General features: G+C 38.4%; 1 protein-coding gene across 1 annotated transcript in view; it reads left to right on the top strand.

Moving 5' to 3' along the window:
* Nucleotides 1-1,473: 1,473 nt before the first annotated feature.
* alk (ALK receptor tyrosine kinase) overlaps nt 1,474-24,800 on the top strand; it is a gene marked incomplete at its 5' end in the record, with an annotated part of 158,890 nt that continues 135,563 nt past the window's right edge. The window contains 1 exon segment of the mRNA XM_014337279.2: nt 1,474-1,678. Within this exon segment, the coding sequence (XP_014192765.1) occupies nt 1,474-1,678 (205 nt within the window).

The following is a 24,800-nucleotide window of genomic DNA, read 5'->3' as shown; positions in this document are numbered from 1 at the left end:
CCTGAGTTTTTCCAGCAAGATGGTGCACCACCACATTATGGGTGCCAGGTCCGAGCATTCCTAGATGAACAGTTTCCTGGAAAGTGGATTGGTCGTCGTGGGCCAGTTGAATGGCCCCCAAGGTCTCCCGATCTGACCCCCTTAGACTTTTATCTTTGGGGTCATCTGAAGGCAATTGTCTATGGTGTGAAGATACGAGATGTGCAGCACCTGAAACTACGGATACTGGATGCCTGTGCTGGCATTTCTCCTGCGGTGTTGCTATCAGTGTGTGAAGAGTGGGAGAAGAGGGTTGCATTGACAATCCAACACAATGGGCAGCACATTGAACACATTTTATAAGTGGTCAGAAACTTGTAAATAACTCATGAAAGAATAAAGTTACGTTGAAACCAAGCACACCATTGTTTTTCTTGTGACATTACCAATAAGTTTGATGTGTCACATGGCCCTCTTCCTATTGAAAAAAACAAAAGTTGTATTCAAGATGGCCAACTTCTAAATGGCCACCATGGTCACCACCCATCTTGAGGAGTTTGCCCCCTCACATATACTAATGTGTCACAAACAGGACTTTAATATCACCAACCATTCCCATTTTATTATGGTGTATCCATATAAATGGCCCACCCTGTAGATGACTAATAGCAAAAAGCTGTTTAAGTTCGGTGTCTAACCAACACAGAGAGACACATGTGACCCCGTTGGAGAAGCATGTTTCAATAACCCTGGGAAGCAACTAGTGCCACTATCTAGGGATTGAAGTACTACCTAGATAATGAAACAATAAAAAATAAATAAAATGAAGGGCACATACTACAGTACTTTTAAGAAAAATCCAGATGTATTTCTGCAGCTCTTCCTGACACACAAAACAGAATAAACGGCTAAATAAGGGCAAATTGACCTTGAATACTTTGTGTGAACAACAGAAAATCAGTTATTCCTTCTTATTTAAAATTTTTGGTTTAAATTTTCTTAATAATCTCCTCATTAACAATACTTTACTTAACTGAGCCTGTTAAAAATGGATTTTCTTCCTTTTAAGTTGAGTTTCTTTGTGCCACTTTGCCACACACACACACACACACACACAGATACCGAACTTTGTGCTTCTGATCAACTTCTTCCTTGAGTGAGCTTAATAGAAAGTGAAATGGAATATCAAAGCTATAAAAAAAATCTCTTTGATTTTTTTTTTTCCTTTTCCCCCCTGCTTGACTTTTTTGTGCAAAGGGTGTCACTGACAGCTTATTTTCAAAGCAGCTTTATTTTATTAATTTTCTTCAAGGGCTAGACTCAGATGTGGCCTTAAAACTATCTCGTTCTACTTCCCATAAATCATCTCAATACATGCTACAACATCATATCATGCATGCAAGATTCCATAACGTTTTCAAGCTTTTGTACTCGTGCATTTAGTCAATCTCTAGTCTTGGTTTTACACTTGTTTGCTTTTCCTCTCTCCCTCAGGTGAGTTTCTCTGGGTGAACGGTTCAGCGTTTGGAGGCCCCTGGGTGCTCAGTCCTTGGCTATGGGGGGGACAAGGTCCTTGTAGCCTGGACATGGCTGTGTTCTTCCACCCCAGGCAAAGTGGGCAGTACACTGTTTGGCTTATAATGCGAGACAAGTCCCCTCTCTCCCTCTTCTCAACCGACACTCTCCCGCGCATCACAGGGTAAGCCCATTTCTATACAACTACAATTGGGCAGAAGTGTTAGGATTCTTTTCTCTGTGGTTAATTAAATTTTTGTTGATGATTTGAGGGAATTAGAAACCACCAAAATGTGTTTTACTGTGGAGTTCAAAAAAGCTGAGATGAAATATCTTCATTCAAGACAATGTGTGCTTGTTTTTTGTCTGACATCTCTTCTTATCATGCAGGACATTTTATTTTGGAGCATTTACTTATTTTAAAGATTTATTTTTGCGTCTGTGTTTATTCATTCATAAGATTTAGAACTTGTTGCGCTTGCTGTTTCAACACTGACAGGTACAAAACTGCTTTGTTGATGTTTTTCTCTTTTCTAGCATATTACCCTTTCACATGTAAACAAGACACACCTTAATGGAAAAAAAAACAAATGTGATAATCTGGCCAGTTATATAGAAAAGTGAAATTCCCCCTGGTACTTTAGTGTATTTAAACTGAATATTGGTCCATTTTATCAAAGGAAGGTTAGGCAGTACAACTGCATTTCTTTGTTTTAAGCACAATGTTAGAGCAGGGGAGAGGGATATATTTACCAGGTTTATGTATAATAGCAAGAGTTTTAAATTTGATTTTATGCTGTGTTAACCTTGAGTTTGTTCTGTTATATTTACAGTTGCATGGTTAATGCTGCATTTTATTTATCTGCATGTAGGCCTAGTAAAGATGTGACACCATTAGTGCAGTGGGTTACTGCTACAGTGACAGTACATAGTGATGTTTAGAGTGACTTTATGATCTTTGTAAAACTAAAGATTTGTGAATGGAAACCATTCAGAGTTTGTCTTCATTACATTTTTCACAGGTATCATAACCACGATGAATGCTGGGTATATTTCACAGCACACATTTGTACTCACAGTAGGCACAAATGCCTTGTAATATTAACATTTCTTCAAATACATTGTAAACAATGGATGAGTGTAAGTGAACCATCACAGGCCCACATTTTCAAATGGGCCTGGCAACATTGCGTATAACTGTGAGAAAGCATGGTACACAGTGATCACTCTGGTCAAGAGATCACGACTTGGATTTTTCCTGTCACAGATCATTTTCTTCCTTCTTTTCTTCTTCTTCTAGTTTTTAAGACCTGTTTTTTGCAGTGCAGTTTGTTACTACCATGTGTAATTTACTTTTACAGCAGTCAAAGTTAATGCGTTAGTATTATCTTATGGTGCGAGTAATCCTTAATTAACACCAGGTCTGTGGCCCCCTCACGCTGCCTTTTCAATGAAGGCTTTTCTGAGATCTGCGTTTCACACTGAGAGCAACAGGGCGACAGAGGCCATAACAATACCCGCTTCACCACTTAATACTTGGTATGTGTGGTCATATCCATGGGTGGCTTTATTAACATATCTGTTCTTTTTAGGGAAAGTGTCTGTAGGATGTGGTAATACAAAGAGCTGAGCTCACCTTGCCTCTATGAAGTGGTTTCTTGGTGCTTGTGTGTCTAATCTCTTAAGGGGACTGGGATCATATGAATATCATGCTACAGTATATGCATCCCTCCAGCTTTGGCTGCACGTGAATGGGAGTGTGCATTAATGTGTGTGTGTGTCCTTAAGGGAGCAAAGCAGGGATGTGCTCATTACATGTGTGACAGATTAGGCTGTGCGTTGTGTGCGCTCTCATTTGTAGTCAGAGACTGCCATCCTCCCACACCATCCCTGCCATTGTAGAATCGCTCAGCTAAACTCCCCACATTTCTGCTCTGATGGGAAGACTCTTATTATAAAAAAAAAAAGAGAGGGTTAAAACAAAGCAAGAAGAGCCACCCACAAACATCGGAAGAGTCAGTCAGGTTACTAATTGCAAATCTGTGCCTCTGCCTTTGAATTTTAATGCTGTGTTTTGACATGTTTGCCCAATTTGGTTGTCTGGGCATTTAGCACAAGGTTAGTCAAGTAGGAAACAAAAAAAAATCCCTGTACACATTAGTCATTTACCAGGGTCTTTCTAACTGCAAGGTAGCTTGAATCTTATTAGGCTTCATTATTCATTTTTTATTCATTTTTTACATTTCCCTGAAGCTGGAGACATTCAGCTCAGAATACAATAATGGATTCTACATTAAAATGCAGGTTTAACATACAGGGAAAAAAGAAACAAAAATGAATGCACTAATGTCCATCTCATCCTAAATTCCAAGGCTTCAAAAGTAATTATTTCCATGCTAATTTGGGCATGAAGTAGCATGCATATATATATAATATAGTACTAGGTCTAGTAGTAATAGTATATGTATGTATATATATATATATATATATATATATATATATATATGTGTATATGTATATGTATATGTATATATATGTATATGTATGTATATGTATATGTGTATATATGTATATAGTATGTATGTATGTGTATATAATATTATACTATCAATAATATAATATGTATGTATATGTATGTGTATATATATATATATATGTATGTATATGTATATGTATATATATATATATGTATGTATATGTATATATGTATATGTATATGTATGTGTATATGTATATGTATGTATATATATATGTATGTGCGCTCTTCTGGACAGAGATCTCCGATGTTGTTTCCCGGGATCTGCTGGAGCCACTCGCCTAGCTTGGGAGTCACCGCACCTAGTGCTCCGATTACCACGGGGACCACGTTACCTTCACCCTCCACATCCTCTCGAGCTCTTCTCTGAGCCCTTGGTATTTCTCCAGCTTCTCGTGTTCCTTCTTCCTGATATTGCTGTCATTCGGAACCGCTACATCGATCACTACGGCCGTCTTCTTCTGTTTGTCTACCACCACTATGTCCGGTTGGTTAGCCACCACCATTTTGTCCGTCTGTATCTGGAAGTCCCACAGGATCTTAGCTCGGTCATTCTCCACCACCCTTGGGGGCATCTCCCATTTTGACCTCGGCACAGATGTTCCTGTACACTATGCCGGCCTGGCTTGTTATGTGCTGTAGTATTGTCTTACATATGTATATATATATATATATATATTATATATGTATATATATATATATATTTATGATATATATGCATGCTACCGTTACGTGACGGTGCAACATCTAAACACAAGAGGGGGAGGGGGAGCAAAGTGTGCCTGCTCTGTCCTGCCCATGAACTTTCTATATATTATTAACTATATTAACATGCTCATACTGAAGCCAGGACTTTATATAGACTTTAACCTCCATTGTTTGATTTCAAAATAAGTGTTCAAGGACTGAGGCAAAAAATGTCACTGTCCATGTCCATGCTAGTTTCTTGTCTCTAAACTTAGTTTCAGTTTTCAGTGTATATTCAAACCCCTGGGGTTCATAGTGTTTTACACATTAGTATTAATGCTTCAGAACAACTAAAATTTGATTGTGGAGATTGTGCTCAGGATCGTGCTTTTTGGGGAGGAAAAACAAAGTCAGGCCATGCAGCAACATCATAATGAATAGCCATGTGTTATGCACGGTGTCACTTGAGACACTGGCTGTGACTTTGATCTGTATCCAGTATCTTATTCTTGTCATGTGATTAACTGATCCTTCCTGTGTACTTCTTTAAAGAACAATTAAACCCTTATCCATTGTTTAGAGCTTCACAAATGCCACAAAAGGCCAAATCATTAAAATAACATAACATAACTTCACTGACCGTCCAAAACTACACTTTTATTTCTGAAAAATTGGGACCTAGAAATTAATAATATCACACATAACAAGTAGATAGTCCTTACACTGTGCAGTCAGCATTTTTCTCAATTAATTAGTCGTTTGAAGTGTCAAACTAAAGGATAAAAGAATACATTTTTAAGCTTATGCAACTTCTGCATGTAGCAATATTTTGTTGCTGTGACAAACTCCAACACAATCACACAAGTTTTGCTCCAGCCTTCACCCAAGGAGAGAGTGCTTGCTTTGAAAGTCCTGCAAGCTGCTTGACCGTCTGAGTTTCATTAATGTTGCATCACATCTGATGGTGTTGTCCAAGCACATGAAATCTTTGAAAATGAAATCTTTTTGTATAATACTTTATCCACTTCAAGTGTGTTTCACAGTGTAAAAATAAATGTATGGACATTTTTTTGTAGAAAAAATGAAAAAAGTATACCAATTATGGAAGAATGAAAAATTAACCACCTTAAGAGAAAGAGCCAAAGAAGTCGTTACCGTGGGTCAGAGGGCTTTTTGCACGTAATTACTGTAGCACTCTCTATCCAGTTTAGCGCTAATTGTGAAACACTGATGGAACAGCACAGCATTGTTGACTGAGGTGTATTTTTGCAAACACTGAGTGACAACAAAATAAGGGAAAGAGACAGCCTAAACTTACCAAACAGATTGATGAAGGTTTGCAAATAATTGCTGTCTACTTTATAAATGCAGATAGATTTCTAAGACATTGTAATAAATCTGAGTCAGCCTGCACTGATGAGCCCAATTCATTGCAATGATTGTCTTTGCAAGAGAGGAATCCACTTAAATGGCTGCTATCTGGCTGTGTTCTGGTTATATTCTTATACAAAAACAAGGTTGCCAACATCATGTTGACAATGTTCACCAATGGTGACGCAGTGTGAAAATAGGTCCTTTTTCTGATTAATTGAATAAAGTGAACATTTGGCTAACTGAAAGGACATAAAATAAAACAACGATGAAGGAACAAAGCACACAGAACAGAACACAGGTGGCAGTTTTCTGAGTGACTCGTAGCTCGGGAAGATTTTTTTTCTCACTAGTATGTAAGTGGAATTATAAAGTTATAGTTTTTTATGGTTTCCATCAACCTCCTGCCTCAGATTTCTTAACATTGTATTTTCACAGCATCAGTTCCAGAACAGCTGTCTTCATGTATATGAGAGCTACAGGATGTGTGTTTTCTGGCCAATATTTATTCAGACTGTAATGTCCTCATGTTGATGTGTTTCTCCACATGAACTCTGTAGAAGTACAGTCTTTGCACATGCCTGCAAGAAAAGGGCCGTGTGTATACCAATCTCTTACACTGCATTATCACTACAAGTACCCAGTGGCCTCAATTGCAAGTGCATTAATATCTTGCTTAATGAAAGGAGGATAGGGCAAGACAGTGTGGAAAAACGGTTGATATAGGTTAAATCACCGCAGTAAAGTAGGATCATCATAAAAGTGATTGATAGGTAATGTAATGTGGGGGAAGGAAGCATCAAAGGAGGCAAATGTTAATGGTAATTTTGATGTACAATAGGAATATTATGGGGAGTGCTATATAATATAATCATTCCTAATACATAAGGTAGGATGTTAACGTTTATTACAGCAGTAGCGTTTGAAAAAATCCTTTTTGGTCTACACATTGATCTGGACAAAAGTCTTGAGCTACCCCTCATTTCTTTATATTTTGTTTCCAAGGAGACTGACCTGTTTTTAAAGCGGTCTTGAGCAGTTGTTCTCCAGGTTTTCTGAAGGGTATTTAAAGTTTTCCTTCGGACATTGGCTTCTTTTTCACTCATTTTCAGTCCAGTCCACTCTGGCTGTATTTAGAGGATTTTTTTTATCATTCAAACATAAAAAAGGCCCCTAATTCTGATGGCTGAACCGGTGTTGAGTCTGCATGTAAAAGACAAGTCAGCAAAGAACTGATTTCAAATTTGATCTTTTAGCACTTTATTAGTATGGTTAGGTATCTGATTAAAAAAACAACATTTATTCCCATTTCTTTAGTTGAATCTATGCACCAATAAGCTGATTCCCAAAGAACTATTGAAAAGTTGTCTCATGGTGTGCATTGTGTCCTTTAAAAACTCTGATGGAACTGGACAAATTTAGGACAAAGGAGGCTTATCTAAATCTAAAAGTACTAAAAGTCATCTCCTTGAGAAATACGAACAAATCCAGCAAATACCTGGCATGGGACCTGAGAGATGCAAATTACTGAAAGGCCTTATCACAAAGAGTCTCAATGGAAGGGAGGCTGTTGCAAAGAAGCGATGAAATGTCTTAAGAAATGATGAAAAGTTTTAGTTCAGTTAGTGTCTACAGCCATCTGTAAAACACAGTGGAGGGTCTGTCATGGTTTGGGGCTGCATTTCATCCAGTGGTGTAGGGGATTTAGTCAAATTGATGAAGCATGAAAATGATCCTAAACACATTGCCAATGCAGTAAAAGCATACCAGGAGAGAAAAAGTCACAATGGAACACTATCGTCCATGGATTAGCCTTCCACATGGCCCAGACCTCGATATACTACATATTGATTTTCAAGGTTATTAGAATTGTACAAACTCAGTTTTTGCCTTATAGATATTCATTTCCATGTATGTTTGCAAACATTTTCAATAAGCTGGTCCATTTTCATAACAAAATGAATAGAAATAAGAAATCACTCAATACTTTTGCAGAACAGTACTGTACGTCAGTCATGACCCCACTTCAGTCATGTTATAGGCAAGTAATGTTGCACATTTTGAAACTGAAAAATCTACAGATTACTGAATGTCATCAGTAATGGAACAGCTTCGGTTTCTACATCAATAAGATGAAGATGCAGATATTTAGTGTGTTATGTTTGAGTTCTGATAACTATTTAAACTGGACAATGAAGCAGAGAAGTCCTCTAAAGGCTGTTGAAATTGTGTGAGGTTATGCATTGAACATTTTGATATTGTCACTGCTGGAAAGCAAGCTTTACTCCATGCAGCAATATCAGTGCCCTTTTCTGATTTCAAAGGGTTTTGTTTTGGGGTTTTTTACTCAAAAAGAGTTATTTCCTGCCAACCCTGTACTTACCATTTAAAAGAATGATAAATTGAATGAAAACAAACCAAAGGTGTTAAACAGAAAGTGCTCAAACATGACACAAACCACAGACTCCAGGCTGACAAACATGTGACTTACTACAGTCCTTCTCCTGATGTGGACTTTATCACTATCTGTCTAATGTTGCTGTGGATGTCGGGGGATATCACCTTGTCCATATCTCTACGAAGCCATCAGCATCAAACAGAGTGGCAGGATTTCATTCACTAGTATATGCAGTACTGTCTTTAAACACATCATCTATAGAGACATTGAATGCAGAGGCTGCTGTTGCTGCACTGCTGCCATGTTGCTCAAACTGTAGACACAATGTGAGCATTACCAGTTGATGCAATCTGTATGTACAATTAAGAGTTTCCATGGTTATAATTGATCAAAGTGTTCCCACACAGCAGAGACAGCTGGCTGGAATCAAAGGAATAGCTGTATTTTTATGTCAAATTGAACCAGCTTAAATCCCTGTAAGTGAAAGGGATTATTCTTGCGACTAACTTAATTATTCAATTTACATTCCCATAAATGAAATAAGAAGCAGCCACAACACTGACATCATATGTGTCTGTCTTTGCAGTGGATACACTTAGCGAGTTGAATTATTGCCAACTGCTGCATTACTTAACTTGTAAAATAAAGAAATCAATATAAACTGCATATTAAGTTAGAATGAAGAAAATATATTTTAACTCCTAGTAGTGATAATACAAAAGCATAGTCATGACAACTGTTAGTGTATAGTAACCTGTACTGCTTTTTTAATCATAATTTTCAAAGGGGCATGGATTGTTGCCCAAAGTGCATTAAGCAGGTTTGATAGATTAATACCCTTTTGATTTAATAAAGACACTTTGGTGAATAATTAATGTTTCGATTTTTCAAGCTTTTAGGTTTTATCTCAGCTCAGTTTCAAAACAAATAAATAATATAGAAAAGTAATTGCGTATCATCAGTTCTCCTCTGTAGCCTCACAGTGTTTTTATGCAATTATCTTGGTACCCTTTTATATTTATATTTTACAGTGTCGTGTTTCTGCCGTACAGTAAAAACTCTGTACTGCAATCGTGACACATCCACCCCACAAAGAGTCTCTTACAGCCATGTTTCTGGGTCCTTCAATGAGTGAAGCTAAACTAGAGTGGGAGAGATGGGTAACCTCGAAGCCCTCTCTCTGGCAAAGCAGTGTATCCGTGCCTGGCAGGAATCTCCACTCCTCCACTTAGTGATCACCAAATGCTAACCTCCAGGTCCCGGACTGTAGTTGCCGCAGGGCCACAGCTGATGGGATCTTCATAGCTGTGGATCTGGGAGTTCTGCCAGTGGGAAGGTTACAATTGTTAAAAATTGTTTGGAGAAGAGGAGAAGGCAGCTTAGAGCTGTGATTTTGAACTTTTGGACTAATATGTACCTCGAGACATTATGCACCAATTGTACATAATGTCTCGAGGTCATCAATGGAGCCATAATCTGCCATATGGTTTGTGATATCCTGCTGGACATGTCTACTGCAACATAAAACTCTACTGTTTTCCAGCCGGTGGACTGCCTCTATATGTAAAATCACTGGCTTTGAAGTAACTTTGATCTTAGCATCCGACAGTTTATAGTGATCCACATGATGCCATACAATCCATATGATGAACAGTGGAACTTCCATCAGTAAGCAGCAGTTTACAGTGCAGCTGAATGACGGCAGGTTTACAACTATACATGGACGTTTGTAAACAGCATATAAAATTATCATGAAGCAGTTTTATACACCTTATAAACTTGGTAGTTGTAAACAGGTCTGGTATAATTATACACAGGTAAACTGTAGATTAAATAATGGCAATGGTCGTTAGTAATGGGGTGACCGTGGCTCAGGGGGTTGGGAAGCGCATCTGTAAGCGGAAGGACACTTTACCATACTGCCTACTGGTGTTGGCCAGATGGCGCGATATGGCAGCCTCGCTTCTGTCAGTCTGCCCCAGGGCAACTGTGGCTACAACCGTAGCTTGCCTCCACCAGTGTGTGAATGTGAGAGTGAATGAATAGTGGCATTGTAAAGCGCTTTGGGTGCCTTGAAAAGCGCTATATAAATCCAATCCATTATTATTATTATTATTATTATTATTATTATTATTATTATTATTATTATTATTATAGTGTTATTAAAAAGCCAACAAAGTACAAATTAGACTGTTTTAGTCCGAGTTCTTGATGCCTTTTAAGAGTGAACGTTTTCACAATACCTGACGTGAACTACTTCATTTTAGAATCTAAGTTCAGCTATTAGTGTCAGTGGTTCTTTTCTAAGAGTTACAGCTCAAATTAATTCAAATTTTACTGACTAATACTGCTGGCAATCAATCGGGTTTTGCTGGGATGCTTCAAGTTTATTTGGAACTGGTGAAACACTATGCAGTACTCCAGCAACTGGTCACCAAGAGGTTGAGCGTACAACACCCTCAACCTATGGCTGATCGCAGGATGTTTTCACAGGTTGCCTGGTGGGAGACAGTCTGTCTCAGAATAGCTGTGGTCCAACTTAAACTGTTGAAAGTTTGCAAATAATTGCTATCTAATTTACAAAGTCAGTCAAGCTTCCAGCAGATTGCAATCTGTCTGACTCAGTCTGCACTGATGAGTGAAACTCAACTATGAGTGTCTCTTTGCAGTACTGGACTTGATTCAACTCGTGCACCACTAGTTTTATCAGGTTATATTCCTATACCAAATACATCTTCTAGAAATGATGTTACTATGTGAATTTCTGCTTTAAATTTTGTCAGGAATTTAAGTACCTAATGAGAATTTCTGTACGTTAATTGTGTTTTTAATTCAATTATTACAGACTGCTTGCCGTTGCTGACTTGACCCCATTTATTACTAAACTGGTAGCGACTAGCAGCAGACTGACACTTAATGCAATTTTATCACCGCCTTGATGCACCAAAGTCACTTTGCAAAAGCAGCTGGCTATAAGTAATTGTGTACCTGGTCCCCATTTTTGAAGCAACCATTTCAAAGGCAACACAGTTGGTCACATTGCAGTCTTAAAACATTGTTTTACCTGGTGTGACTGTACTGTATGATTGTGACACATCACATCTTTCATTCCATCCTTTTTTTTAAATCTCCCATTTCCCTTAGATAATAACATGCTCATGCTCTTGGACCATGTGGATTATTAGCCAGCTAGTTGGGTAGTAAGCAAGGAGAAATATTTGAACCAGTCAAAGGATAGCTGATCCAAAACTAGCTAAATCATTAGGACTATTAGAAGTTGAAAAATTGTCTTCCTTGTAATGGGTGCCCAGTGCCAAAATGTTTGAGAACCCCAGGTTTATTCAGCAGCTAATTTACAGACAAAACTGACCTATTTTAAAAAAAAGGATGCAACACAAAAACAAAATTACTTTCAGTGGCTGCAAAGACCATTACATTATGCAAGATTTTTTCATGATACACTTCTCTATGTCACATCAACACAGTTGGCAAAGTGGATGTGTATTAGTTCTGCAGTTTTTAGCCATAGAAGCCTTGATAAATGGAGCCGTGAACACTACCAAATCAAAGAAAAGAGGAGAAGCTTTGCATTGTGAGTGAGTTCTCAGGCAGCAGCACTAAGAGGGAATTGAAAGGAATACATTTTTGTGTCTTGACATACTCTTTCCCTGTCTTTCTCTGTCTTCCTGATAGCCTTCTTTGCTTTTTTCTCCTGTTTCAAATGTAAATGAGACATGTTATAGCAACAGCCACACAACTGTTCTTGGTGGCTTTTATACGAATTTTCCGAAAAAGGAGGTGGTGGAATTATTTTCACTAAAACATTCTACCTCTCTGTGTCTGCCATTTCCACCACTCCTTTAACTTCATACTAAAATGTCCTTTCAGTGGATTTAACAAAGAAAAGGGATTATAAAAAATAAAAATACAATATATAATTTTTTCTATAGATATTTGCGGCCACTTTTATATTATTCCTTGAGTTTGAATGTTGAGCATGACCTGTGAACACACACGGTGCCAGTGTTGTACCTAGGAAAATAAAAGAATACAGTAATAAAGTAAAGTCAGGTTTATATAAATATCCAACTAAATTGGGGGGAATTTATTGAGGGATCTTTAAAACATTTTGCTACACAGTTTTTGCGATTTGTATCTTCTAGTGTCATCTACACACTTTTTCTCCGTCTCAACAAATTTCATCATGGAGCCTTTGTAGTGTTTTCTTGGCAGTTTCTGGTAGGACTTCATCAAAAGCTTTAGAAACGAAACATTTCAGGCTCATATATGCACTTGTGAAAAGAAAAAAAAAGGAGTCTATCCACAGATGAGTTATGTCTTGTCATCATCAGCCTGCATACTTTACAATTTTCTCGCTCTCATGCGCACTCTTTGTATTTTCCCCTTCTTCTCTGCAGGCAGGTTACATAAGGAGCTATAGGTTTTATTCCCAGCTCTTCCCACTGTGCTCACAGACCTTCTGTCTTATCTAAGAATCTCTAATCATATTTTCCCAAAGTTGTCTTGTACATTTCTGACACCCTTTCATAATAGCAGGAGAAGGTGATATTTGGTGGAAAAAGGAAAAAGAAAGGATAAGTGGCCTAGTTTTCATGCCAATACTGAATTTCCGTTTTACCTTTGGCAACAGCACAAGGAAATTTCAAACCCAGACATTAACTAAAGCTTAGCACCTAAATCACGAAAGCCTCTTCCTGTTTTGCATCAAAGAAAATGCTGAGATAGAGATAGTGTGTCTTCTCCTTGTTTGCCCTCATCTCCTTGTGGGCTTGTTTTGAGAAGAGCACTTTTTTCAGGTGTATTGTGTGCATACAGTGTTAACTCAGGTGAAAAATGTCAACTACTCAGACAGAAAATGTCATGTATAACCTTATTTAAAAATTCAAGATTTAAAAACCAATAAATCATTAATTTTAAAATGTTGCTGTAATTCCTGCAAATAAAGTATCTGGCAAAGGACTCAAATGATCTGATGGTATGGAAAAGGTCACTTATTAAAACATGAAACATTAAAGTTCAGTCAGTGTGAACTTTATCTTCTAAATTTGTTATGCAGAATTATTTTATTGTATATACTCTGAGGTATTTTGATCCATTGGGTTAGGGGCAGTCCTCATTGCACCATTTGTGCAAGCTGTTAATACAACCTATCATGAACAGGACTCTTTCTAAAATGTATAACCTCGTAGAAAGTTGTATTTGATCCTAATCATGATCTTTTTCTAATGCTAATCAAGTCTTTTTGGTGCCGAACAGTTAAAAAAGCAAATGCTGCATGCATGTTGTATGTCATCACAAGGACTCTTCAAGGGGCGATACAGACAGCAGGAAGGAACAATAAATTAGTCAAGTAATGATATTAAAGTGCAGGGCATGTTTGTTTCTTAAACTCGTGACATATCGTTTTGTCGCTTGGTCACCAGTTGATATTCTTGGCTCCAGTTGCCTAGGTAACCCTCTAATGTGTCTGGTAACAAATCAAATATCAATCAGTGGTAGCCTGTGCTGCTATTGGTAGTCACTTCTATCGCTTCCTTGAAGTTCAGAAAGGTTTTGCCCATCATTGCTTGAAGTCACGGGATGTCATTGATTTTCTGTGGTCTCCGATTGCCACATTGCATGTCATTTCCTGTGTGAATGCCCTTTTGGATCCTTTTGCTTTACTTGAATTAAGTAACCGATGAAAGTCTTCACCCAATGTGAATAACGATTAAAAAGAGTTGCCAAGCATTTTGTGTTGAGCCACAAAAACAACCTCATAATTTTTTCTGGGAAAAAGTAATGGTTTCATTAACATCTCTAGGATTCTAACCTTAGAGCCCATAAATACTTTTGCCAAAAATGTGTGACAGTCCATTTAGTAATTGTCCAAACATCTGACAAAAAATGTCAACATTGTGGTGGAGGCAAGGGATCACCAATGATTTCCCGGCTTTGTCCCCGGTGTATTTGTACAAAATTTGACACCTAGTTGTTCAAAAACAATATTTGTTCCATTCAGCAGGTAATAGCTTATATTTGTATTGTTTCAGTGTGAATTGCAGGCTAAATCTGACAAAAAATAATAGTCACAAAGAGCGGCAAATATAACCATAACTGTAGAGAGACACTTGTGAATGTTCTTATCTACTAATGTAAATGTATAACTGGTGTCATTTTCAAATCTTTTTTGACATCTACTAAATGTGCGAGAATTTAAATTCATTTGCTTTAGAACTATTGAATAGTTTATCTGAAGCTTCTAGCCTTGGTACCAGGCAACCATGTGTCAAGTGCCACACTCAAGTGTCACTCTATTGGAAAAACAAACCTGCTGTAGTAATTTCAGAAAACGTTCTTAGAGCCAGTTGATCCCATTTTGGGGTTATCAGGTAGGTCAGATGAAGGTGGGAAGTCAGCCAAATATAAAATGTCAAATATAAAAAGGGTGAAAATATACTCTCTGAATAGGCTGAATTTGTTTCCACTTTTGTGTTACGTAAAGCGGCAGTGTGTGTGACATTTGCGCTTGTAGCTTGTTCAAGGGTGCTGGATACATTGGCGTGTGTGCGTCTGTACATGTGTCTATCAGAAAACTTAAAGATCTGACACAGAACTCGAACTGTCAGCGTTACTGTTAAAAAGTCTGTTTTTCTCTACAGCCCACAAAATTTAACAGCATGGAAAAGTGATGATATGATTTGATATGTTTGTATGTTTTGTATATGTATGTGTTGGTTAGTGTTGCAGAAACAGCATTGCTAATAATGCAAAGGTTTAAAACTACAGTAGCATGTCAGCTGTCCTCTAGCCCAACTTGAGACACTTGGACTATAGTTTTATGCCATGGAGTGCCAGGACTCATGGTACTCTTAATATTCTTTTATATACAGAATAGAGATCCATCCATCACATCGTAACTTTATAAAGGGTAAACCCAAGTGTCACGCCTGGCTCACACCATATACTGAATGCTATGACCAGCAGGGGGAGACTGATCTGGTTGCAAAAAGAAGACTGTTGATATAGAAAAGGTCTGTTGCTCAAAAAACATGTTGCTGATAACTGTAGGTGCTTATTTTCATGACACATTGAGTAAAATGTTAAGATCATTCTGTATATTATGGTCCTTGTTAGAGTCAGAAAGCAGGGCAACAGTATGTATGCTCACTGGCTAATGACGTGTTAGTCACAAATGCATTCATCAGGGAATTCTTTCTTTTTTCAGAATATAGCAGTTAAGCTTGTCTCTTGTGTCCCAGACAAGTGGAAGACTGAAGCAGTGGCTTGAGCCTGTCTAAAGCAGGGTCACGCCATCACTTAAGTATCTCAGTATTTTTTTCCCTTTAGAGACTTTGAAAGACATTTCTTTTTGTCATCAGACAAACTGCAGCTGTCCTTAGATAAGCTTTGTGAGGATGAGTTATAAGAATTTATTAATTGATCCTCAGATGATTAAAATATTGTGCAGTCTTTTTCAGACCTCGGATCTGTACTCTATGTCTGGACTGATCTCTGAATAGTTTTGGTACCAAAACCCTGACCTATAGACAGCTCATATATATCCACTAAATTTCCCATTAACATGTAGATATCAATACAGGTCTTATCTAACTCATAACACTTAATGTAAAACATCCTCAAGTATTGAAAAAAGTTCTTAATACAACTTCTAAACTATTTTATTCTTCTCGGTCGTTCACAGGTCATTTTTTTATCAACAGTTAACTGACTTCTCTCCCAGCTTAACGTTTTGCATCACTTCATCTCAGCACAATGATGCATTTAATCTGTTTACAGCCTGCAAAAGCTAGCTATTATAGAGGAGTGCAGCTAATGTTGACAGAGAGAGAACAGCCACATTTTGCAGAGCTGAGTGATGGGCCTTTTGTTACTTCACCAAGACTGGCTCCTCTGAAATACAGCTGATTAGCTCGCTTCCTTTTCAATTAAAACATTCTTTATTTAAAACTTCGAGTATTTTCTTCTTTTGAAGTTCAGTAATACCATAAACAGGGCTGCACATAAGTGGTCCGCAGGTGCGCTTGCGCTGTCAAAATAAAAGACGCACACCAGATAAGAAGTTGCGACGCGCGTTTGTGTACATAAGATTTTCTGGAGGAGGACAGACATTTGTGTAGAACTTTTAAAGATGTCGAAGAAGCAAGATCCTTTAAGCAATTACTTTGGTGTTCCTCCACCTCCACAGAAATGTCAGAAGGAGTCCGAACCGCAAAAGAAGCGCGTATTCTCGGAAAAGTGGTTGCAGGAGGTGAGCTGGCTTCAAACAAATGATGAACGCACAGAGATGTGGTGCAGAATATGCCACATCTCTGTACGTTCATCATTTGTTTGAAGCCAGCTGTCTGTCCTCCTCCAGAAAATCTTATGTACGCAAGCGCACTTTGCAACTTCTTATCTGGTGCGCGTCTTTTATTTTGACAGCGCACCTGCGGACCATTTATGTGCAGTCCTGACCATAAATTCACCATTGTTAACTTTGCAAACCTGTATGACTTTTAATAAAACTTTAAAATGTCCTGATGCATATGTATTCACCACTTAATGAGTAAGATGAAATGTTAAACATGTGCTGTGCAGTATAACAATTATAACTTTATTCCTGCTGTTTTTTTCTTTTCTTTTTTTGGTGCCAGATTAAAAAAAACAAATCCACTCAGCAGTCAGCACTGGGTATGTATGTCTGATAAGTGGAGTCTTAAGCACAGATCCAAAGTCTCCACCTTGTGTCTGTGTTTTAAGTTAATTAGCTGACTCATATGTGGTCCTCAGAGAGCAGAAATAGATATTACTAATACTCACAAATGACGTAAGTGTCTGGAGAATTACACTTTATCGTCAGGCTCTGTGCTCTGGCACATTAAACTGTTGAAGCAGCTTTCACTGCTGCTGCCTTCTAACCTGAGAAGCAGATGCATTTGAGAGTTCATGTTTCATTTGCTCTGGCCAAATCCATCTGGCTCCTTGTCCCATTTAAACAGTTTCCCACCTGGCCTTTTTTGCACTGGGCCAATCAGAGACGTTTATCTAATACACTGGGGTTTTTGTATGATATCGGACATCTCTGAACTCCGTCTTGTGTTTACATTTTTACGCTCAGTGCTATGTTGCTCTGTTACTCTGTCCATTTGCAAGGATTTCGGTGTGTGCCTGTCAATAATGCCCCTTGGAAACCCTAACCAAACTGACAGGGTCCAGACTAAATTGCTTTCAACATTTCTCTGGCCTCTTGCTTTCTTTTCTTTTTCTTTTTGGAGTCTCTCCCTATAGTCTGGTCTTCATCAGGTAGAATGCAGCTCAATCAGATGACTCACTCAGAAACCCATAAGAGCAGCACCGCCATGTTTGACAGATGAGTTGTTACCTTGGGTCATGAACTGTTCCTCGTCTTTCCATCAGTTTTACTCAGGCTGATTTTTTTCATTTTTGTTGCACCAGTCCATAAAATGTTCTTGCACATTTCCACAATGTTTTTGCAAACTTCAACCTTCTGTTTTCTCAAGGGATTTGCACCGTGTGATGATTCCCCTGCTGGCATACTCTGTAGTCATGAAGGGGATTTTCTTTACCATACAAATTATTTTCTGGTCATCCACAAGGCTTTTACACCACAGTCCAGTGCTTTCTCCCAGCTTTTCTTTGTGCATGCTCTTTGAGAACGGCAGGTTATGGTGAACCTATGATTCATTTTACTGCATTGCTAAGCCTCATTTTTCTCCTTACATTTTTTCTTTACATTGGTAGACAACTTCAGTTTAATACTTTAAAGGAACACTTAGCTCTGAAATATTTATTAGCTAGCTAGCTGCTTGTTCTTTTCTTTTACAAAGGAATTTTTAGCCAGAAGAAAAGACAAATGACACCACTCTATTTAACTGAAACATGTACTTGTGACTGAAGGTTCTGTAATTTGAGTTTTTATTTATCATACCATAACAGACATTTTTGACAGACATAAGAAGAAAATGTCTAGTTTTAGTCACCCCCAATTCTTTACCAGGAGAAATCTTGGATAAGTGTTCAATTGCAGCTGAAACTTCCAATTTGGGCACTATACATTATGTTAAAAAGGCTATATCTTCCACGCAGTTCCTTCAGTGCTTTTTTCAATACCGACTTAAATTGAAGCCGAGCATTAGCACTTTATTCCATTCAGTATGAAATAGTAAATCGTAGGGATTCGTTTGAAATTGACAATTCTAAAGTGCAAAGATGTTTAACTGCCCAAATACTGGATTGTGCCAAGAAAAAGACATTCAGGATAGTTAGATCTCAGCAGAACAGAAAATCTGCATCCTTTCACATTTTCACCCCACTATTAAACACAGAACTTTGAGAACGAACATCCTGTGCCACAGCCGGAGCAGCAGAAGGCCAATTTTGCTCTAAAACTTCATATTTGACATGTAGTGACAGGATGCACAGAAAACAATCACTCTTGACAATGGCTCCGGCTGCTTCAGGATGACCAGTTTGATTCTCATAACTGCAAAGGCCATTAAGCATCAGAGGACAGCAGGGGGGGGGCACGTGGTTCATGCAGGTTTTTGTTTTGCACTTCAGAAAAAAGGATTTTTTTTTCTCTACAGCCGCCACTGGGAGCCTGATATCCAGGTTTGTTGGCCCATTCCAGATGTATAATCACCTCCAATCAGGCCATCCTCCAGTCAACATTACCATCTGGTTGAATGGCACTTTGGTTATTGAAGTGCCTCAGAGGGCTGCTACGGCGAAGATTAGAGGCTTTTTTCCAAAAGGTTGAAAACCTGCATTTTCACAATGGGACTGGAGTCCCAAGAGAGACAGGCCTTTTCAGGTCAGTCAGGTCATTCATCCTGCAGTCGTTCAGATGTAATAAAGGTGGTAATTTACTGCTTATGGTGTTTTTTAGCATTTCTTCTATAAATATAAATGATGAAGAAGATGAAGGTTATTTAGATTCATTTGGCTTATGTTTGTTAGCTTAAAACCTATATTGCTGAAATTTAAAGGGTTTTTGCGAATAAAACATTTTTAATAACTTCTTATAGATCTACACTAATAATGTTGGCAGGTTGTCAGTTTCATAATTGACCAGCAGTTATCCGCCTTTTTTTCTAGTGTGTAAAATTTGTCGTGTAAAATATGATTTTTATATAAAATGCTCAAACAAGTACACTTCTTGTTTGCTTTGTTCTTGCAGTTTAAATTGTTCTTGTTGTTCGGTAAGCAGCTCTTAGTGCTCGTGTTTTAGGGTGTTTCCATTGATATTCTCACACCAACTCATATTTAGAAGAGAAACAGATGGTTGTTATGGCCTCCTCTTCCTGAGGGTTACTTCCCCACAAGTAGCTGCCACTTGAGCTGCACTCACACATATGTTCATTATCACCCAGCTCTCAGTTGCTCCTCTACTACATGGCCTCTGGAAGCCATGCTGCCTGCACTTCTCCAACACCTGCAGAAGCACATGCACATGAAGCAGTTGACTCGTTTAGTGTCTCTTATTCAGCAGAAAGATCAATTGAAATTAAACTGAGTGATTTCTACACATAGGCTTTTTTTTTTTTTTGGTAGGTGTGTTGTGCTGCTGTAGTAACAGCAACCAAAGAATATCCATCTGAGAGAACAGTCTGATTTATGGACTCGCTACTTCAGCTAGCCCTCTTCCTTCCTATTTTTTGTATACCGATCAGCTAGCTTGCTGGCAGGCTGTGGGTCCACAGTAAGATTCAACTCCTCCTCTGGAGAGGATCTCATCCTATGATGGGACATACTCTATACTCTAGGGATGTGTTGCAATCAAGAGACTCTAATCAGGTCTTCCGTTGGCTAGTGAACTGGTTTTTGTATCTCTGCACTAATATAAGCAATTATGCAGAGAAAAAGCAGGGTTAATATCACCTGCTGTCCACCAAAGAAAGGACTCCATGAAACGAACTATGTCATACTCCAGTGTATGGGATTTTTTTTTTAAATATTTGTAGCAGAGATACAGTGTCATTTAATAATGACTTTTAAAAATTGTGTGTGTGCTTCCTGGTACTTTCATGCATACACTACAAATGGAATCTGTGAGAAACACTGAAACTTAATTACCTACCGGTTAGTTGTGACTATACATAGAATGGAGGATTTAACATTTATGAGGGCCATACAGTGCTACCACATCCACAAGTAGGTTACACACACCGAAGCTCTTGTGTGCCACTGCTAAAGGTTAGTGAACCTGCCCATCTGTGGAAATAGTGATGAATACCAACTGGAGGAGCCAGTTCAACCATAGCAGTTAACACTTTAAGTCAGTCATCTACAGTGGCGTATTTAGATATTTTCAGTGTTGTTCTTCTCAGATCTCTACATAAAAGAAATACCCAACCAAACAAAAGCTGCCCCAGATTGCTACATACTATAAAATAGAGCAGCACAAGTTGAACAAAAAAAACAAAACAATCAAGGTTAACTGTAGACTTTAAACTGAAACCACAAGTTAAATACTGCACATCTGGGAGGTCTTTATTTATTTATAGATGAGAGACATTTGCAGTTTTTCTCACTCTTAAAAGCTTTATTTTGTTATACGTTGCTGTGTTACCTTGTTTTTTTTACACAGGGATATGGTAGCAGAGAAAGAAAGATAGCAAGAAAGAAACCGACAGCACTGTGGGCCATTGTAATCCTTCAGGGAGCCATGGGTAATAGGATAGGACAGGATATTACACATGCAAAACTTCAAGAAGCATTTAAGCATTTTTCAGGTAACGGTTCCATTTGTTTGGAGATATGCAGTGGAAGGGCAATATCTTATCTTCAGTTTTTTAAAAAGTAATATCAGGGACTCGAGATTGCCATGCCTGTTTTTGTACGGCGGAAATTGAAAGGAAATAAGGGTATAAAAGTGTATAACATGCAATAGAAGCTTTAAACTCGGTTTGAAACTGCAGCGTTGCCAGTAAACTTTACATCCCATATCCCACTGAGCCTTTTTGAATGAAAAAGTACAAACTGGTGTGCCTTAATCTGTTTTACTGAGCAACTCGTCTGATTTGGTGTTTTACTCATCCTTTCATTTATTATGATATGAGAAATTGCAAGATTGCAATTTTATGAAATAATCACCAAACCTTTCGCCGCACGTTCGTTATTTCTTTTCCATTAAGGACTCGTGAGCTGGAGTTTTCATCTCTGCGGTTCTTGCTTCTCCCTTTAAGTGTCATCCTTGATGAGACTAATGCTTTACTTCTGCATATCTGCGCACACTAGCTCAGTTTGCCTCCAACTGACTCGGAACAAAGTGAGGGGATCAAAGAGCGATTTAATCTGATATTCCAGCATCCGAGGTTATTACAGTAGATGCAAGTGAGATACAGACGTCAGCCATCCTTGCATGAGGATATTCGTTTCTGGGCCAGATTAGATCTGTACAAATGGATCAAAGTGATGAGTGTCAACTAATTATTCTTTGAGCATGAAGTGGTTCTTTTTTTCCAGCATATTGATGAAATGTCCCAGTTAGTGTGTAAATGAAGTGACACAGTCTCTAAGGGAAAGGGAATAGATACTGTGTCATTGGGTTATAACATTCACTGATTATCAGTCATTGATTACGTTTAAGTTGGGGGAGAAAGGCAGTTAGTTGGGATGATGGGGTGCTGTGTATGTAATATTTTTCATGTCATTCTCTTTCTTGTGGAGCTTTGAAAATGACATTTGGTGTCATATAATGTTCCTTATCATATATATAATGCATTATGGAAAATAGTTAATTCAGTTTATGGCCATGGAATAGTGCTGGGAAGCAGATAAACTTCTTTTTCTTTCCCCCTTTAATTTTTTTCTGCCAGCTGTGCATGCATCTTATTACAGTTTCTTTTGAGCCTTCTCTAATTTATTCAGGGTTTTAACGTTGTTTTTCTCAAACTTTCCTTTTGGGTATTTTTGCATGTCACTTTTCAGAGTTGTGCCATCTCTAAATATGCTGGTTGGGGTCCTTTGCTCATTTTTGTTTGCAGCATGGAACCAACTGGTCTTACTGAGGATGGCACAGGAGCAAAGAACAACTAACAGACATCCCAGGAAGATGTAAAAAAAAAAAGTTCAGATAAGAGAAATAAACAGAGATTAGCCCTATTCCAGGTTGATATCAGATTGCTGGACAACGTGGTGGACAAGCTAACATACCTACTGAGAAATCAAAGGGGCTTCTGTGAGTGCAGACTGCTGTGTTTCACAGAGATGTCACTACAAAAAAAATGCCTGGATGCTATCGTTACCTCTGATAGTTCTTTCACCATTAGTGCAGACGGGAATAAATCAGAGCGGCAAGAACAGAAGCCTTTTTTCATTCACCAACGATATGGCCACACCGTTCACATTCATCAGAAGGAGCTGTATATAAAAGATGAACATATTCATTGTGATGTAACCTAATGTGTTGCAGTCTCATTTTTAGCATTTAGATTGTTATCAGTCACTATGTGGAAGCCAAAATTTAGTGTATTTTAGATCAAGGGTAACTTATCAGCTTGGTGTTTAGGTCAGCAAACTGTACCCATAGACTAATGGTGCACTGCAAAGTCACAAATATCTGCAAAACAGTGCAACACCCTGGATTTTTTTTCTTTTGCAGATGTGCTGCTGTGCTCAGGATCCATTGTCCTGTTCTATGACCAAATTTAGGCCAGCTTTTAACTGTCAAACAGATATTCATATGTCTGGCTCTAGAATACTTTGCTGGCAAACAAGCCCAAATCATCACCCTGCTTGACAGTACTTTTTGAGCTGGACATAATGAAACAGTTAAGACAGACGGAAAGAGAAGGGGCAGACGTGCACCGAGCTAAACTGGTGCCCGTGTTTGTGCAGTTTCAAATTTAGTAATATGAATTATGGCCAATTATCTCCCCTTTGGTCTTGTCTGTCCAAAGGACATTATTCCAGAAGTCTTGTGAGTTGTTCAGACGCAACTTTGCAAACCAAAGCAGCGCTGCCATGTTCTTTTTAGAGAAAAGAGGCTTAGTCCTGGCAGCCCTTCCAAACAAGCCTTACTTTTTCAGTCTTTTTCTAATAGTACTGTCATGAATGGTAACATTTAACATGGTAAGTGAGGTCTGAAGAGTCTGAGCTATAGCTCTTTGGGGGTTTTTTTGCTGTTTCTCTGAGCATTGCCCAATCTGACCTTGGGGAGAAATTACTGGGATGTGAACTCCTAGGAAGATTGTGGCATTGTGGTAAAATGAATGCAAAGCACACTGCTCTGCTTTTATAGAGGTGGCCAAGGGAATTTGGTTATCCGGACTTTTGATCAGAGTTTGACATTCCTGTCAAAACCTTGTTTCACACGACTCTCCCATTGTCCCCCATACAGTCATAAGGAAACAAAATCTTCTTTCTGCCATTTGTGTATCTTTTTGTACATTTTTACTGTGGTCATTTAAACATCTGTCTGTGGGGCGCGGCTCACTTTTACAGCCATCCATAAGTGACCGTTTAAAGCACTAAAATGTGTTTGAAGCTGCTGATAATGGGGATTTTGTTCCATTCATCAGATCAACAAAGATGGAACCGTGCATGGAAAAGACAAAGCCAAGAATGCCACAATGATCAAAACGCATGTAATTAAGATTAGTAGGATAAGTCATGACTGATCAGTCTCATGTAGCTATCTTGACCGAGCTGACCTTGTTCTTGTAAGACTTCAAGTAGTTTTCCAGCCATTCGAGTAAAGACTGCAACTTCCCTCTGTAGAAACAATGCAGAAGCTAATCTAGAGACCTTTATATGGACATTTTTTAAGAAGATGATGCTGTGGTGGAAATGTTTGCTGGTCTTTCTGCAGAAAATGATGCCACCAACAGAAAACATGTTTTTCTCAAGGATCTCTTGCTGCCTCTGCGGCTGTGTTGACACTGTGTACAAACAGAAGAAGAGAAGAATGTGGCTAGGGCATAAACTTAAGGAGTACATCCTGTTTTAATATTTCACAGGCAGAAAATCTTAAAGGGGACTTGTGATTATTAAACATGGTTTCAGAGCTTCTGGTGCTCACAAAATCAAAGCAAAGTTCAGACAACTCATCCTCACAGAGGCTCGGCGACTTTAATGAGCTCTCTCTGAAGCCCAAAGATATCAGCAGTCAGTCTTCTTTATTAGCTATTATTGTCTCTAATGCTCAGTGTGGCCATTCAAAAACAGTTGCACCGTAGTTTGTATCAACAAAGTGAAAATGTAGAAAATAATGAATCGCTCTGAATTCGTGAGGTTAAATGTGTTAGAGACATACTGCTAGTTTTCCATTTGTCAAACTAAGACAGG

Source organism: Haplochromis burtoni, unplaced genomic scaffold (genome assembly GCF_018398535.1).
Source record: "Haplochromis burtoni strain Fernald_Lab_line unplaced genomic scaffold, NCSU_Asbu1 Contig_174, whole genome shotgun sequence".
Lineage (NCBI taxonomy): Eukaryota > Metazoa > Chordata > Actinopteri > Cichliformes > Cichlidae > Haplochromis > Haplochromis burtoni.
Note: the sequence above shows the minus strand (reverse complement) of the source record. Positions and strands in the feature narration are given on the sequence as shown.